Consider the following 19323-nt stretch of genomic DNA (forward strand, 5'->3'; position numbering starts at 1 on the left):
ATATGAATATTCATTAAGATATCTATCATATTGTGTCGATTCTTAAAAAGGATTACTAAAATATATATAATTATAAAGCCAAATATGTCCCAAGTAATCATTATATTTATTTGATTAATGTAAATTCATTAGACTCTTTATCTACTGTAGAGTAGTGAGGTCCCTTAAATGAATAGCAGTGGTATTCATAACTTTGTTTGTGGCTATTTATTAGAATCAGATACTTTACTTTATCAGGCTGGTCTCTGAAGCAGAAGCTTTCAGAAAATGATAAAAATCTAATAATACTCTTTGGAGGGGATGCAATGTGACTGATTGGTAAGGTCAAGAAAAATCTTATTTGCAATGCCCTTATTGGTACATGATTTGACATGACATTTTTACCTTGAAATTGGTTTTAGCAATTGAAGAATATGATGGTTTAGTTTTCAAGAAATATTGGATTGAGGATCTCTAAGAAAACCCCCCTAATTCAATCTATTGCCTTCTCAATTAAGATACTGCCTATCACCCAGCACCTTTAACTTTTATTTAATTAGGCTTTAAAGTATATTCACCTTAAAAGCTAAGCCTACATTTTTCTTGCAACTATAATCTACATCTGAAGACAATGAGGAAGAAAAAATATAAAAATTATGGAACATTTCACAAGCATAAGTAAATGCTATACCCCAAAGGGAATAATAATCCACTGCACAATGCATATGACTCATCACTTAAGGTATGTATTCTTGTTTCACTTGTAAAATATGACCCCTGAGGCAATTAATTCAAACCTGACCTACAGAACCTGAACTTCAGTGCACAATTCAATTTTTTTCCATCTGATAGAACAACAGGAAAAGTATGAGGGAGGATCTCTGAGTTCCAGAGGTCTCCCAGCAGCTGACCCAGATTAGAGAGGGGCAGTTGGATGTGTATTACAGGATCTGCAGCTGTCAGAAAGAAGAAAATGGCCAATTTTTTCTTTCATAAAAAGTAAACTTTTGGAGTTCCAGTGAAGAATGAAAGATGAATGAAGTTAAAGGCAGGCCTGGAGACTCTCCAATCATCTTTGCCAAAGGATGATTTCTCAATAGAAAGACAAGAAAATACAGGTCCAACATGAAGAGAAGCCCATTCAGAAGACTTTTCTGTGTAAAGCAGTAACACTCAAGCAGTGTATCCTGAGGGTTTTTCAGAGAATTCATTGGCTTTTGCTGCCATTTCAAGTAGTACAATGAATGATCCAGATGGATTGGTAGCATTTTTATTTCAGTTGTCTTCCTGGATGAAGGCATGGGAGATGATACTTCTAGTCTATCAAATTATTGGACCAGAAGGTAGAGTAAAACCTCTCTTGCTCTTGGGTCTGAGAGACAGCCCTTTGCACAACATAACCAATACTGACTGGGAGTCCAAATTCCTCCCTGGTCTTGGGATGGTCAATGTACCTTGTAGCACTACATCCCTGGCACCCTGGTGATTTCACACAGTGGTTTTTCCCTGACATCCCCTGCTGTACTCTTTCGTTGGCAGGAGATGTGCATGAGATACAGATTTGGCACAGAAAGAAAGACAAATAGTTCCCCTTTATGGGGGAAACTCTTCGATGGGCTTCTGTGGCAGCTTTGTGCCATGGAATCAAGACAGATAGAGGATCCAAGCCTAGGTGTCTTCAGATAGGGAGTTGTGAATATCTTTAATAATCACATACTTGCTACTCACATTTTACAGGGAGTTTGTTTTATCATTATTTAATACAGCTAAGGTAGGCACTCACTGAATTCTAGGCATCTTCATGAATATAAGTATTGATTGCTTACAGACTTGTAAACATTGAATGAACTTTAGAGTGTTTTAAAATTCTTCTGTAAAACAGCAGGAAATGGCACCTAGCAGGGAGAAGTGACAAAATGCTAAAGATCATTCAAAAGAGTACTTACTGAAGAGATAATTAAAAGTCTGGGGAAAGAGAAGATCTTGCATAGCTACAGGGTCAGTTATTGAAGGTTATGTATTAAAAATGCTTCTCCTTAGTTTTGCAGCCTTGCATATCTTGGGACATTCATTGTTAGAAAAGATTAGGCAGTGGGAATATATATCCAAATTAGTTAATAGATAGGATATTAAAAATGCTACAACAAGGAATCCCCAAATGACCACTTGTTCATTATGGGGGAATCAGTGCAAAGTACAGGCTTTCAAAGAGAAAACGTTATTCCCAAGTGCTTCAGAAGCAGCAGAATCATCTAGCATGACTTAGCACATGTTCCTGATCAAACACCACTCCAAACCGTGCATTGGGTTTTTTTACAAGCACAATGAAAGGGGAGAATGAGCTGCTTCTCTGCTTGTGTACCTCACAGAGGAACTGGATATGTGAGCAGAAGTGAGAAGGTTTCTGTATTCTTAAGCATTCTCTAGAGCTCTGAGGAATTTATGTAGCACTGCCTGAATTCCTACTTTTTTTTCCCCTAATCAGAACAAATGACAAAAAGAACTCATGAAATAGAAATTAAAAGGAAACACATTGCAATTATTGAAACATATGGTTCAGTACATTTTTATCACTCATTGAAATGAATTCAAAGAAGGCAAAATGTATTGACAGTGTTAACATAGAATGTAATATAAACACAATTAGTGTGAACACAGTACTGAACAATTTTAAGGAAATTTAAATAAATATAAAGAAATACTGTAAAATGGAAACAAGACATTTTTGCGCTATAGAAGAAAAATTTTCAGAAATACTAAACTACAAACAATGAAAGCTGAAAAGATCAACTTAAACGTTTCTTCTATAGGGGGCTGGCATATTGCCCCCAAAACTTTTCAGTCTCAGTGAAACTGCACTTCTTATAGGAGGGTCTTCCAGAAAACCTTTTGTATCAGCTGTACCACTCACCTCTTCCACCGGGATGGAAAGAGGCAGAGAAAAGCAAATGCCCCAGACGGTGTCTACTGGCCCTGCTCCCTGAGACTGTGGGATGCAGAGCATCCCCAACAGCTCCTTCTGTTTACAGAAATGACACTTACACTGTGACTCCATCGGGACTCTAGGCTACAATTAAACCTGAGGATAGAGAGCTGACAGGAAAAGGTGAGACCTCTTTTAAATTGGGCACCACCAGTCTTAGGCAAATGGAAAAGGGTCTGGGAGGTAGGGGAAAGAATGAGAAGAGCTCTAGGAAACAACATTTATCAGGAGAATTTGGAGTGGTTTAGTTGTTTTAACAGGAAAAGAGAAAGGTTGAATCATAAGGTAGTGCAAATATATAAAATTATCGGGACAGACTGATAATCTCTTGCTTGTATCCACAGAGGGTTAAACAAGAAGATAGGTAATTAGCCATAGGATTTGGGTTAATTATTAGAAAGAAATCTTTCCAAACCACTAGGTAAGCAGGTAGAGCAGCTCTCTCTAAAGCTTGTTTAAGCAAGATTGTGAAAGTTCTTTCACAAGGAGCTTTAATAACAGCCTAAACAAGTTAGGCAGTGGTCTGTGTACGTTTGCTCCTGGCACAGGGAAGTGGGCCATGCTAGGCCTTTGTGGTCCCTCCCAGCTGTACTTTCCTTTGATGCTTTGGGATGTGTTTCAGTGCTGGCTTTGGTTTTCCCAAGAGCCAGAGTTTCTGAATGCTGACAAAAGCAGCTTCTTGGAGGAGGCTAGTGAGAGAAAACTGAAAAGAAAAAGGGCTTAAATAACAATTAAAAAAAATGACTCGTTCAGCTATCCTCTCCCAAAGTAAGGAAGCAAAAAGACATACAACCTCAGCTATAGCACTTCTTGAGCATTTTGGGTTTGGTCTGTTCAGGACAACAAACTGTTTTCTCCTTGATAAATGGGATACTTGGTCTGGATCCCTGCTGGAAATAGTTCCTCGTTGTTTATTTTTGTAATGACTGGGTGAAATGTTCGGGTTTTTTGGTATATCCCTTATGCAGAGACCCCAGAATTTCAAGTGCAGGATGGGTAAGACTACAACCATAGGCATCCTCCACCAGAAATTTCCTCAGTTACACAGTGCAGTCTTGTTTTGCCACTTACAAATCTTCCCTTTCTATCTGAGAATTAATATTCTTCCTTGAGAAATATGCTTAAGGTAGAGAATAGTGGCAAAACAAATGGCTGCCACAGAGGCAGGGAAGGCGACTGAGGGCCAGAAGCCTTTAATTTCAATAGAGCAAAAATATATTGCTTGGGCAGTGTCAAAGTATAAAACACTCTGGATTATAATCCATTTGAGGTTATATTCCACCTTTTGTGCAGGGAGAATGAACTTGTGTACACCTGCTCATACACTGGGGCAATTTCTTAGAGGTGAGCAGTGGCAGGAGATTTGTTTGTTGGCCAATGGCAAACACACTGCAAGGTATGAAAAGAAAAATAATAAAGGAGATAATTTTGACTAAGTCCATGTCTTTTTGCAACACCAGGTTAAAAGGCAAGATGAAAGCGACACACTGTTCAAAGGCAAGGTTGCTCCCCAGTATTCGGGGAGGAGAGATTAAATTCTACAGTGTTTATTGCCTGGAGTTGCCAGTCACTTTGGGCAGTGGATTTGATTCTTTAAAAATTCAGATCATTCAAATCTGTTCAGATTCTCAGAAGTCTCAAATATTTGACAAGGTATGCAGTATCAGGTCCTGAAGAGAAGCAGTATTGCATATTCCCACAGGGGAACAGAGAAAGCAAATGAATGATCTTTACTTTAAAAAAAAAAAAAAAAAAGAGACTGCTCAAACCCACACAAAGCAAATCTCAAGACCTGATTTCCCTGATTTCAGCAATGATCTTTTTCTTCAAAATCCTTTGTGCTTAGAAATAATTATGCTCTCATTACTCAAAATCTAATAAATTTTGAGTTTGGTAGATTTCACTGAAAGGTTTTATTTTCTGACTGATGGGTAAAGTGACTTTTTGATAACAATTAACACTGTGTTTCATTGCAAAGGAAGTGATTTTTAGATTAAAATCTGAACCCATTAAATTACAAGCCACGACTACATGCTGTGGAAATTCAGGTCCTGACACTCATAATATTATACAAATTAGGATCATGAAGAATATGATGACCTTGAAGCTATAAAAGACTGCAAATTTGCAGACATACCATTTAAAATGCATTGAGCAAACCTAGGTCTAATATTTAGAATTCAATTCAGGAAACAGTGTATGATGATCATTAGAAATAAGATGAGAATAGGAACAGTAAGTAGCATGTCATAAAGAGTGTAGGTCAATTTAGCTTCAGTTAGACTAAACAAACCTTACAGGATAAGAAAATGTTGGAGGTACAACACAAATGTGTAGAAAAAATCTTACAGAAAGTGGTTTCAGTAACACTAGGCAACAAATGCCATCTTTGCCTTATAAAAATTAAAGCAGATCATATTATGGTCATAGAGATTTAGACACTGTGTAGTGTCAACTCAGGAACAAAAAAGTGAAGGTTTAGATCTCTGACTGACCCACTGTTTAAGCAGAGGTACCCAGCTGCAGGAGCCCAAACCCATCTTAAAACTTAGTTGCTGAACTTATCAAAGTTAGGATAGTTTTCCCCAACAGGGATTTTGGCAATCAGAAATTCTAAAAATAATACTTACTTTTGATTTTACATATTTACTCTTCCTCTTTCCTTGATATATATCCACAGTCACCACTTGAATATCACAGTAGTGCTTGAACTTGTCATGTAATCTGATGTATCTATATTGCATTGTTCTGTGTTTAGTCACTGAATTTGTATTGTTAAATTGAAATATAAAAATCTTATTATCAGATACTGTACTAGCCTTCTTTCTTTGGAAAAGGTTCCTTGGAAACTGTTGTTTTATCCTCAGCTTAATTTCAAATTAGTTTTGAATTTTGCTTATAGAGTCTGTGCAGAAAACCCCAAAATATCAGTGGAAGCCCCAAAGTTTCAAGGCAAAAGTCAAAGTATTTGCAACCATTCACCACATCAAGATGAAAAGATAACAGATTGTCTTCTCTAAGACTGACTCACCACAGAGAAGTTCATTCCCAGTTTAGGTACAGTAATCACCATCTGAGGAAAGCACACTGAGTTCAAGTTGATTCCCTGAGCTGTGATTGTACTTCCACCACTAAGAAAAGAAAAAGAGAAGATGAGTACGATAAATAACTGCTGTGATAATGTAATGTTAATTACAAATTATATTTTAGAGTAAATTATAACATAAAACCAGAGTTAGGGATATATTGGGTAAATGCAAATACCTATGAGCAGTGAGATCAATTTTCTGGGAAACAAATTTTACATTTACTATAACAACTAATCAAAAAAGAAAAAAAAAAGAAAACCTGAGGTAAGCCAGGGTATAAAACAAATGTGTACATTTTAAAAGAGGCTGCATATTTGTACTTAGCATTTGCTAACTAACTTGTTTCACCTATTGCTTTCATGGTGTGGAAATTGGTGTCTGCTTTACTGCTGACATTTTTTTGGCAAAGGCAGGTGGCTCAGATTAGAGCTACTGAGACCATAAATATGTCACTTGAAAACACACACATACTACCATACATATATATTCATAATATTTACATAACACTGGATTTAGACTATTTTAAAATCCATTTGCTCTGCTGAGTCTGCTGACTTGTCACATTAAATGCTTTTCCTCAGCAATCAGTGTAATGTCCAGACACAGTATAGGAGACACACTTAGCTGTGCAGTGGGTATCTCAGCAGGACATCACAGGTAGGCTCAGCAGCAGCTAGGAGTGAAATCACAAAGAGAAAAGAGATACCCTTCCCCCTTCTCCACCTCTGAAAGGAAATGATCTGCCCTCTGTAACTGCACCATAATAGAAACAATTGGCATGGCAGATAGAGATAAAAATGCAATTTCTTTTGATAGATTGCTGAGCAGCATAGCCATTCTTTGTTCATTTGTTGCTTTTCTTACAAGAAAATTTCACTCACCTAAGAAAAGATTTAGCTGGATGAATTTTTAAAACAACAGGGTCTTCTCTGTATGTGAAATGGCTGCTTGTGCCTCGAATAGCCTCATCGATTTCCATTCTCACACGATATTCCTGGGGAATTTGCTGTGCTGGAGTGTAGCACTCCACAGTGCTTGCCGATATGCTGGGAGGACTGAAAACGGATTGCTTGTCACGATTATAAAACATGTACTTGGTTTAAAACACTGTCCTTTACTGAGCCCCAACATTGCCTAAGCATCTGTATGTAAAAAAAATGTCATTGATTTTTCTGCTGGATAATCAAATTGCAACAGCTAAGCATGACAGGAGGTAGAAATTGCAACAGCATGACTTAGGCTCAAGATTCATCTTAATTCAGTTGACTTGCACCTTGCCTGATGGAAGGTGTTGCCCCGGTACTGGTGACAACCCCATGAGCCCCTGAGCCCCACAAAGGCAGCTTCCAGCCTGGAAAACAAGAGCACACTCCAGGTTTAAGGAGAATGACTTCACCTGCTATAACCAAAGGATAATGCCTCTTTCAAATCCATACTCTCTGTTAAAAGCCTCGAGTAAAGGTTCTGGTGTGGGATGTACCAGATGCTGAGTGGCAGGCAGAGGGCAAGGAGAAAGAGGAAGGTGAAAATTCAGGGAGAGCTGGCTAAATTCAGCACATCAGCAGAGTCTCTGGGATATTCACCTTTCCCTTGCTATCATGATGGCTGTGGAAGTCCTCTTCCTCCTACACTGAGATCAGTGGGTGAGTGGGCAGCAGGAGGATCCTGAAGTTTGAAGCACATGAAATGTGGCCACAGGGAGCAGGGCACATCAGAGACAAGGGTGGCAACTGACTGGAGAAGCAAATGTAACTCTACCAGCTGGTTTCAGTGATTTGGGCCCAAGCACATCCATGGACCATCCAAATGAGGTCGTTCTCTTAGAATGTAAAAGATAGTCTCCAAATTAGACAAAAGGGACATTTTCTACAACTTTTGAAGCTTTCCAGGAAGGTGGTATTCGCTGTAAGGGATAGTGATTCATCCATCTGTATCTGGAAGCTTTTTAACATCTCTTAAAGGAAAAAAAGTAAACCTTGCTCTGGCTGCCCTCAGAACTGGGGAAAGCTAAACTGCTGCTTACCTAGAGAAACACCTGCCCTGAGAAATTGGTTAGGACCTGCATAGAAGTATCCAGGCAACTTGGCTAGTGAGAAAGAGGAGTGCTGGAGATGCTTACTGGGTAAGTCTCAGCTATTGTTCAATACCTACAGGTCCGCCTGATGAACATCTGTATCTGAGCTGGCTGCCATCCCACCCCTGTAGTAGATGTCTCAAATGAATCATTCCCAAAAGGTTTATGTATTTGTCCATTAGTTGACCAGCTGAGATGAAGACACCAATAAATTCAACCCTAAACTACTATGGAACAGAAGTGATGAAGATCTTTTTAGTGATCAGACTTGAACATCTAAATGCTTGTCTTGATTTATTCAGACTTGGCTGATTTGATCAAGAGCACACAATAAATCATTTAGCAGTAAAGAATAAATTCCATCTTTCCTGACTCTGAGTCTGACATTAACTAATAGGCTACTGCTTCCCCATGTTCTCCACAAGTGTGAAGTTCTACCACTGTCTATGACTTTCCATAAGATGATGCTCAAATTTCAGAGGAATTGCTGGATATCCTGTTTCTGGAACACTGGGCCAGATTCTGCCCTTGTCCACAGAGGTGACAATTCTGGAATCACCCTGCTGTACCTGAGCACAGAACCAAGTAGGATTTGTGCCATGGTAGAATGGCTACCAAATTCAGAACTCTTGTCTGCCCTTAGCGGAGAATCTGTGCTTGGTATTTAACATTTATATACAGACGTGGTTGAAGGCATTTCCACACAGAACACATCAAAGATTCATGGCTGAGCTCCTACTGGATCCAGCAGAGAGCCACAAGAAATTCTGGCTTAAACCTCAAAACAATTTTCTAAATACCAGGAAAAGTCTCAAACTGATACTGCCTCTGTTTTGCAGGCTGTTCACTGATAGCTGTGCAGAAATAGTGCTCCTCTGCATGGGATAGACAGTATCACACTGGTCAGGTTTCCACCAACAAGGCAGTAGGAAATGGTGACTTGTACCCACTGACTGCTCACTGGCAGCTGCTGCATGAACAGCAGCTCTTGCTGAGAGAGGGATGCATGTGTGGGAATCAGGGTGACAAAAATGATGGGAAATAAGCAGTTTCTTGTCCATTAGAAGTGGATTTGATACTTCTCTATGCAACCTTTTAATGAGGTTAATGAAGACATTGTAGAATAAATAAGACTTCCAGGGAACTATAGTCCCTTCTAGAAATCTTTCAGATATCCTAAACTCAGGATATAATCTACAACTGAATGCTTATTGCAGTATAAATTCCCCAATAAGTGACACAAGGAGAGGAAAGCAAATGTTTGAATTTGGTTTTTTAACTCCAAGGCTTTTAATCTAGACATTTCAGGATTAAAGGCATTGTGTTTTAGTTAGTACATTACCTTTTCAAAGTGCATGGTTGCTCACCAACAAAAATCCTCATGGATTTCCCACTGTTTAGGTATTTTCCAGCTACAGTCAGCAATGTTCCTCCAGATTTGGGGCCATAGGTGGGAGATATACTTGTTATTACAGGATTCTGAGGGGAGGTAAAAATAAAACCAGTGGATTATAAAATTATTTTCAAAATGTAAAGAGGAGGACTTAAAATATTTATTAACATTTCTGTGAAGTAACAATAAAGCCAACAGAAATACAGAATTTACCATGCTGGATTGGACTCATGATGAATCCCTTCCAGTTAATATTGAAGCTAATTTTGACTATAAAGGTTTAATCATAGTGCTTACCACGTATGAAAATGTATCGAACAGTGTTTTGCCATGTCCAACAGAAATGCTACTGGATATATTAAAACCTGGACGTTTTGCAGCAGGAACTGTGCATTCCAGCCTTTAAAAAGCAAGGGAAAAAATGGGATTACATTTTTTTCTGATTTTCTGATTTTTCTATTTAAAATAGAACCACTTCAACGTCATAATAATGGAGGATCCATACTAAACAGATAATCAATCTAGGTGCATCATTTCAGAAATAACAGCTAAAAGAACTGTGTCCCTCTTCTTCAACACTAAATACAAACACTGTGGTCTTTATAATACTTGGCCACAGAATATAATTTTAGTATATCAAATACACTTCAGAAAAAAGAAGCATGATGGAAAAAACAAATATCTTCTGTTCAAATGCTGATGGATTTCTTTGAATTTTCCTTTAGTATCAAATTTTGGCAGACAATAAGATTAGAAAAAAATGCATCATATACACAAATTTATTGTAAAAAATTAAATATTACCAAAAATTAAACTTGAACTTCTGCAGCAGCATGTGTCAATGTATTGTATTACATTCACATAGTCTCGTATATAACCTAGTCTCCTTAAATCATCTTGTTTCCCTTAAAACTGTTCAGAACAGCAGTTAGGAGAGTGCTCAACACTTCTGGAGCACTTGCTGGAGTATGCACTGCTATATATGTGAATAGGAAAGCTGTGCTGTGATTTGCACATTGCTTTGGTGGTAGAGAGAGGATATTCACTAACTTGCATTTATTCAAGATAACAACCAGAGTAACCTCTGTCTTAACTTAAGCCAGTGTCTCAAATGCTTATTTCTGAGGAGGAGGAGGAGAGGTGCAGTTGAGGGCCATAAGCCTCTGGATGATGAAATACCTGCATCTTCTCACACTTCTCTCCAGCAACTTCACAGATCAGGAAGACAGAGGTGACATAACCTAGCCCAGCAGGATCCTGGCCAAAGGAACCTGCCCCCTTTTCAAACCTTTGAATAGATTCATTCTTGCCAGCTTCCACAGACGTTGAACAGCATTTCACAGACAAATCAGAAAAACTGCTGCAGGAGCTCTTGGCATAAACTAGATCTATCTGATCTCCATTTTGAGCATTGTTTTTCTTGGGGAGTTTATTAAACCATGGGGTTTTTTTCGATTTGAAATTTCAGAATCAGAGATGATATTTATAGGCTGAATGTTTGTATTTGCAAAAAAATCCATACCACATTAAAAACATCTGTATAAAAGGAAATTAATATTTTCTGTTTCTTACCTATTTTTGTTGCTAGACTTTACTTCCAGAGGACAAATTTGTCCTCCAATGTGGACTACTGTATTTTTTAATTCAAATCTATTATTTTTGCTGAATCCAAAGTCCCATCCACACAGTGTCAATTTTGTCCCACCTTCTATGGGAGCGCTGCTCGGGAGAATCTGTTAAAAAATATTGTGTTAGTTGAATCAGGTTTTCTTGAACTTCATGTGGAGCTAAAGAATGGGTGAAGGAATAATTTTAGGAAAGCATTTCTTTTGGTAGATTATGTCCTAGCATTCATCTTAATTGTTCTTCACCTTTCATTTGTCACATTATGAGCTTTCTATGACAGTGGCAATAAATAACAAAACCTATACTAGAAAGCTTTGAAAGACAGTGTTTAGGGGCACTGAACAAGCTGTGCATTGTAATAGTCTTTTAAATCCTGCCGTTCTTGTCTTTCACATCTTATTTCTGGAGTGTTAAACATACAATGTACTTATTTTGTTAGAAGCTGAATGCTGAACACAAAAGAACCCCCAAATGACCGTTTTTTGTCAGCTTGATGAAAGTTGGATTCAGAGTGAAGTAGCTTCAAAGACACCATAATCCAATATCACATTGACTGTGATAAAGTTAACACGACTTCAGCTATTCTTTCCTTAAATGTTTTACATTTAGTCACCTCTAATTCCAAGCTAAAAATAAACTGTCCCTCAGAAACACAGAGACAATCTACAAAGGAAATACTTTTTTTCTGTGTGTGTGTGTGTGTGTATTGTAAATTGTCCTGTAAAATATAACAATGGTGGGAAAAACGTAGGAACACTATAGAAGTCTTAACAAAACTCCGTAAAAGTACTGGTCAGTACTGTCAGTAAAAAAAACCTCCAAACCCACCAAAAAACCAACAAAAAAAAAAGACATTAGTTCAGGAATTATGAGGACTTTCAACAATACTGCATAATTTTGCAAACATACCAGTACCCCTAGACAAACAAAAAAGAATGAAAGGAATGAGAGACTGAATTTATACTTGTGATCATAGTGCCTTAAGTATCTTAGACTTAATGCTTTAGTGATAATAATTTTGCCCCTAAAATGCAATACAGCTGTGTCCTTCAAAGGACCCGGCTTAATTTTCAAGCTGAAAGGAAAGTGTTTGAGTGATACTTGGCTATTATTTCATCTGGAAATCCAGTAAGACAGCACATTTCTTTTCAACTCTCTTGTAGCCATACTTCAAGACTCTCACAAATGAACTATTGTAGATAGGCAGCTGAAGAATACTTCAAAAGAATTATACCATATACTATATATGGGGAAATTTACTGCCCTCATTAGAAACCAGACAAAGAGTCTGATCTAACGTGCACTGAAGCCAGGAGGAATCTTTCCTGTTTTTAAAAGAGCTTTGAAGTGGCTCTCAATGAGCAAAGAAGAAGGAACCTATGCAGGAGCAGTACTTTTGCACAAATCCGTAAAAAAGGAGTGATACTCACACAGCCCCCAGACACACAACTGCAGCTAAGAGCATGGAGCCGTACTGTGCCCATGGAGTCTGTGCTATTCCCAGTTTTAACTTTTCCTTATTTCTTTGGGGTTTTTCTTCAAAATCTGGATTTGACTTCAGATCCTAGTTTTCCACTCTGCTCAATATCTCAGCACATTACCTATTTCTGAAATAACGAAACCCTAGCAGAGACTGAAATTGCTTTGTGGGGGTACAGGATGTCCTGATGTTTTGTACAATAATACATTGACATGTGGCATTTGAGGAGTTCGAAATGTAATCCACAAGTTAGCAAAATAAGGGCTTCACAAAGCCATACAGAATAAAAATGGAAGATACCCAACTGGTTTTTAGTGATCTTACACGCCAAAAGAGACTTGTGATAGCAACCTGTGTGCCTTAATTGAGGGATAGTAAGTATTTACTATATTCGGTCAACAAATTTAGGAGGCAAGACCTCTAAGTAGATAGCAAAAAATAAACAAACAAAATCTTAAAGTTTTGTTTATAAGTTCTGCAGATATTCCCCCTGAGTGTTGTTATTCAAGATTTATTTTTGTTCCATTTGTTCTGTATGATGAAATGTCTGAAAGTCAAACATGGTTTTCCAGACTTTTTGTTGGGAGAGTTGACAGGAATGGATAGTGAACCTCCTGACCTTTGAACTGAGGTCTATGTAGGCCTCTTCTGTGTACTTACATTGCACTGGTAGTAACAGAAAACAATCAAAATGCAAACCAGTTATAAATGCTATGAAATGCAAGGTTCAAAAAAATATTGTGTTATCTCCACTGATAACATGGAGCAAGTCCTGCTGCAAGGCCTGTCATTCTGCTGCTATCTGGACTTTTGTTTACGGGAGAAAGTTAAGTTGTTTTTTTTGAAAAATTTAAAGCATTGTGTTTTCCTTTTATATATGTTGACAGCTAATATCCACAATATACTTAATACATTTTTAAAAAAAAATACCTAATTATTAAAGTTTCTTTAGCCCATTCATTTTAATTCAGAGACAAGAACATGTACAACCACATGAAATTTCCAGCAAAGCCTCCAACTTAAACAGGCAGCAGAAGGCTTGATGTTCTTGATACGTCTGATACAAAAGGCAGCTAAAATGACTCACTTTAAAAACAACAACAAACCATGTCAGATTTTTAACCACAACAAAGAATCAGAAGGGAGACCAATTTGTTTCTTCTTTTACACCCTTCACCTTTCAGCGTGACCTGAACGCCACGCGCAGATGCCTGCAATTTGTTCCAGCACCAAGTGATCTCCAAGGAAACTCCCTTGAGTCCCCTGGCTTCCCTCTAGAACTGCTTGTCCAGGCTGATGAAACTCCTCATTGTTGGCAGAGGCAGTGGATGGGAACAGACTGGGAGTCAGGCTGTGGAAGGGATGTGTCCCAGTGCCTGCCCTACTATACTGTCTCAATCTGGGCAGAGTTGACTGCTCCTCTCCAACCCACAGCTCCAAGGGAAAGTGCTTAAAGCAGGGAAAAGAGACAAGGATCTGAAGGACTCCATGGGAAAACACTGGAGTGTTTTCTTCTTCTTCTCTGCCATCCCTCCTAAGAGGAAAATATGTATTTTTTTTTTTCTTTTCCCATTGTACACCACTCTGTGTAATAACCTGGGAAAAGAAGACTTAGTTAGCTAACAGCCACTGGACCAGACCCTCAGAGACCAATCTGTTCCCCTCAGATTAAAGCGATCATATGACATATCTCAAGCAATCTGTCCCTCTTAAAGCTGCAAAATATTAGGGAGAGGTTCGGACTGAATTTCAGATACTATGCAAAGCAGGTCATCCTCTGTTTGTTAGGAACAAAACTAGCTTGTTTCTTACATTTTATGCATATGAGTTTAAAGACAGATCAGAAGATGATGAATAATCTGTTTTATATTTTTTTCAGTAATCATGTTAAATGTCATGGTCCAGTAGAGCATGAAATTTATCTTAACAGCTAGCAATCCAAAGAGATTTAAGTACCCAGCTGCATTTTTCTCCTTACAAACCTTCTAGAAACAACATCTACCAACATCGGCATGCAGTAATTCGAGATTCATTTTAAGATCCATCAGTGTCACAGATCCATATTCATTACAGCAGTAGACTGGGCTTGTGCTGAGCAGGCAGGGCTGAGCCACATGGGGAAGGGGAGCACCTAGCCAGCCTCACACTTGTTCCCACTGCCTCACGTCCGAGTGTGCTCCCCTCCCAGCAACTTCACAGGGCCTGCAGAGGTGGCTGTGGGGGGTACACCTCTTGGTCTAAGTGCCTGTGCATGGGCTCCAGGCTCTTGGTTCTTAAAACTGCTGAGTGCACACATTCAAAATTGAAATTAAAGGGGCTACATGAGCTCAGCCCCTCTGAAAATCAGAAACAAAGCAGTTCAGAGCCTGAGAAATCTTTTTTGAGCTATGGAAATACACAACCACTGCTGGAAAGTTTGCAAATTTAAAAACATTAAGGGATGCTACTTGTGCTTGAGGTCTAGAAAAGATGAAACAAGCTGTGCAGGGTAGGTGAGCCCCTTGGGCCTGCAGAGGTACAGAAAAATGTATAAGAGCTAATTCTCAGTGTATACCTTTGAATTGGTGATTCAGTCTCATACAAACTAAGGTGGAAAGGATTATTTCATTATCTAATATAACTTTTCTGAAATAAATGTATTTCTGCATAAAGGAAAAGTAAACTATTCACATTCTGCATTAGCAATTTTTGTGCATCTCCTTTGAAAAGTAAATGGCAGTAGAAGGTGAGGCAAATTGCCCCTTCCCCTTCCATTTTCCATCCATTTTGGCTTTGATTCCTACAACTCTTCATTGTTTTTTTACTGAATTTTGCCTGTGTTAATCCTAAATTTTGTGTCTGAAAGGTGAACATGGAAAAAAGCAACCCCATAAACACGTTTCTATATTTATTTCTAGATTAATAGCAGTTTTGCCTAAAACTTTAAAACTTAAAAAAATTGTTTTACATGAGATCATATGCCTGGCTGAAAGAGATACATTATTTATTTAAAACCCCTTTTTTTTTCTCTCAAAGAGTTTGGAATATCAAATTTTCATCTCTGTTTATAAGTTGTATTCCAATGAAGGAAAATGAATTTTTAACTACATTATGTAGTTTAAATGCACTAACACAAGTGAATGGGTATAAATGTTACCAGAAAGTTTTACACTTGTCCTTCCCTTAGATCTCTAGTCCATCAACTGCCCTACAAACCTCTGCCTTCACAATTATGTGACACCCACACGAGAAGATTTGGTACCAGGTACAGTACAAATCCTGCATTAACCATAGCTAAATTAAGACTGGACTGTACCAGCACAGCTCTCTGCTCATCTGTGCCTTTTTGTTCTCTCACACCCTTAATGAGCTTTGGCTGGCTGGCAGCAGCCTCTGGCTGCCCCTGTCCCAGGGGTGCAGCTACACGCTTGCTCCTCACTGGTGCCAACTGGACCCATGGGAACAAGGAGCCAGGGAGGGACATTATGGAAAAAGAACTTCTCCAGGCGCTTGATAGCAGAAAGAGGGAATTTTTCTCACAGAGAAACACCAGATTTTCCTCCAACACTGGAGCCAGCACAGGGATGGATGAACAGTGGGAGCCAGAGATCTCCTGTGCTGGATCAGGCTGTGGCAGCTGTGGGCAGGAAATGCTTCCCTCCACTTTTGCCTCTGAGAGGGGTCTGAGAGGAGGAGTGCTCCTGTCTGTGACTGGCCTTTCCTGACCCCTGCCAGGCTGGCTCAGACCCATTTTGTTTCCCTACCCGAAGTGTTTTGTAGGGCCAGGGATCTCCCAAGGCTGGTCAGGATGATCAGACAAGCCTGTCCACCCATGAGCATCTTAGCCCACAGTACTCAGGGAGACAACGTGCATCCAGTCAGAGGATTTATGGACATCAAGGCTGAGGGGAAGTTGGGGAAAGCTGAAAATTTATCATGATTACATAAACAGAAGATGTCTACAGAGTGCAGACTGTTCTTCCCTCAAGAAATAAATGTGAGAAATCCACCATTTTACCTCATAAACTGTAGGCAAGCAGGTGTCCTGGGTCCAGGTGTTGCTGGGGCACTCAGAAGACCTGAGGCACTGCTGGCTGCACCAGCCACACTGCATGAAGGCCGGTGCCAGCAGGCACTGGCTGCAGGACCTGAAGTGACGGCAGCCTGGCCCCTTCAGCGGGATCTTTGTTATCTGTCGATGGAGAGACATGATGCACACATCCTTTTAATACATACACTAAGTGGCAAGGAGAATCTCTATTTATGCATAGTGTGCTGGTGCTACTCAGATTTCAGATGTGCAAGCCACAGTTCGACTTCTCTTTAGCTCGGTAATTATAGGATCTTATAAGTAATTTAACTGACATGATTTTAAATTCGCTTGGGAGAAACCCTAAAGGCATCTTAATGTTATATACAGTTACTACCAGCATCTGGTGTTTACAGCAAGATAGCATTTTTTGCTGATGGAGAAAGAAAACAGCAGTGAGCTCCTCCCAGTTCTGCACCACTTCTTGGAAGAAAAACAGTGTAGCTCAGTATGCTTTAATTTATACGTCTGTAAAAATAGGCATGATGTCTATTTCAGCTTTGGTGAGCTGTATTAATATCTGTGGCACACTTACAGCATGTGACTACCCATGTACTTGTTAACACCTATCATCAAAAAACCTATACAGTACCTAAAGTATAAGTTAAAATTTATATTGCTTAAAATAACAGGGTAGTTATGAAATAGTCACTAAACATGAAAGAATTATTTTTGGTCAAAATATTGAAATGAATATATAATTACATTACTATATAAGTGCCTTATATTTTTTTATACTTCGGTACCTTCCTTAAATTTATTTTGGACATTTTCTGAAGATCACTCTTATAAATACCTCATACATTTCTAGTAAATGATTAATAACAACCTTTACTAATGGCTGATGTATTTCTGCAAGTTCTTATAGAACTCAAGGAGTCAAGTTATTGCTTACGGTTATGGTTGAGGATTATCTGTAATATTATCTGCTGATGTTTAAAACCTATTCTTCAATGCATACCTACTTATGACAATAGCATATTTATGATAGCTCTTCATCTTTTATTAACTCTTTGTAGACTACATGCTAAAGTAATTTCCAAGCTTTACTGCCTTCCAGTTTTAAAAACACCCATGAAACACTTGCACACACAACCCTCCTTAAAAAGTTACAGTGTTGTGACACAAACCAACAAAAGCCAGGAAACTGAGCACTATTCTTTTCTTAAGCCATTGTGTGTTTTGTCTTTGCAAGCACTAGAATTAGGGACAGGGTTTCAGCCTTAAAATTTGCATTTCCTGGCTTTTGTTGGTTTATATCACAAGCTCTTACATTATTTAAACATTTCTCAATATTAGGCTGTCAGTTTTTTTAGTAGGGGAAAAATATATCTTGGAGGAAACTTGCAGCCCCAGTGTTCCCTAGGGAATGGCAAGGCTATGAGGATGCAGTGCATAAAGCAACAGTGTGAACAGCTGCTCTTACCAAAAGTTGCTGCTCTGAAGGCAGGTTTACACAGTGCACAGAAGGATTAGATTATGAACCACTCACCTTTTTTCCAGTCACTACCAGGGTATAGCCATCATCTGCCAATGAATTCTTGACAACAACTTGGGGAGAGATGGGGTGGGAATCTAGCTGAAAGCTGACATGTGGAGCTGTGGGTTCTGAACGGGAAACCACTATCTAAGAAAGAAAGAAATTTTGAATATCAGCAGGCAGTATGTAACAAAAATGCATGCTGCTCAGCTGTCTCATGTTCTCTGCTTGCATTAATTACTTTGCATTACATTGCATAATATTTTGCATAATGTTCCATCATAATCTGATTAAAGTGCTATAAAATCTACTTTTTTTAACACAGCCAAATCATGGCTGTTGGAGGATCCTCAAAATACACCATATTTATTAAAATATGCAGGAGTCACTGCATGTTTCCTAGTCCTTTAATTTCAGGTATTTATAAATCACCATAAAAAATGAAGATAGGTCATTTAGTCAGTCCTATACATTTAAGAATGAAGAATTTTATCTACAATGTCTATTTAAAAGAATCTTAAAACTCCAGGTCTTCAGAAGTCAAAAACATTTCCTTTTATTTTCACTTTGGTCCTTCAGTTTGAAAAGTAAACTTCACCCTGTGTCAACAGTCTCTGGTCTTGCTGCACGTGGGGCAATTAGATTACAAAGCTATGTCAGGCACTGCAGGTTGCCACTGTGGGCAGCCCCTCAGAGCCACAAGTGTGCAGACCTCAATACCCAGAGCTGCCGAGATGGCTGCTGCACTGACAAGCTCCTTGCAAGATTTGGCTGGGCACCTTGAGCTCTGGCTCCTGCTGATTTCTGTGTGAGCCAGGTGTCTGGGACTGAGCGTTCAAAGCACTTCTTAAATTACAGGGAATGGTGGAGGATCCTTTAGGAGATGCTCCAAAACAGGAGCCTAATTTAGTTGTCCTGAAGCCCCTTAGCAAAAAGCCTTTCCTCTCTTCCTCTCTCTCTAGATTTTAGGAGATCTTGGGAGATTAGTCACACCAGTATGAAATTCCCCCACTACTCATCTCTCTGCATCTTGAGTTACCTAAATACTTCTGAGAATCTGGGCCTATTCCTGCAAACACACGCCTAACTTTACTACTGTAACTTTGTTGACTTTAACAGGATGAGTCATGGCTGTTAAGCAGAGGCATAA

At 38.8% G+C, this 19323-nt stretch overlaps 1 protein-coding gene across 8 annotated transcripts in view; it reads right to left on the reverse strand.

Annotated features, from left to right (window-relative positions):
- The window catches only part of MET (MET proto-oncogene, receptor tyrosine kinase), a 91007-nt gene that overhangs the window by 26886 nt on the left and 44798 nt on the right, over positions 1–19323 (reverse strand). For all 8 annotated transcript variants that reach the window (XM_068997069.1, XM_068997061.1, XM_068997036.1 and 5 more), the window contains 7 exons: positions 18186–18320; positions 16622–16795; positions 11091–11251; positions 9816–9918; positions 9468–9604; positions 6933–7106; positions 5994–6093 (listed from right to left, as the gene is read on the reverse strand). In XM_068997069.1, coding sequence (XP_068853170.1) covers positions 5994–6093; positions 6933–7106; positions 9468–9604; positions 9816–9918; positions 11091–11251; positions 16622–16795; positions 18186–18320 — 984 coding nt within the window. The remainder of the gene's footprint in view (positions 1–5993; positions 6094–6932; positions 7107–9467; positions 9605–9815; positions 9919–11090; positions 11252–16621; positions 16796–18185; positions 18321–19323) is intronic.

Source organism: Aphelocoma coerulescens, chromosome 1A (assembly GCF_041296385.1).
Source record: "Aphelocoma coerulescens isolate FSJ_1873_10779 chromosome 1A, UR_Acoe_1.0, whole genome shotgun sequence".
NCBI lineage: Eukaryota > Metazoa > Chordata > Aves > Passeriformes > Corvidae > Aphelocoma > Aphelocoma coerulescens.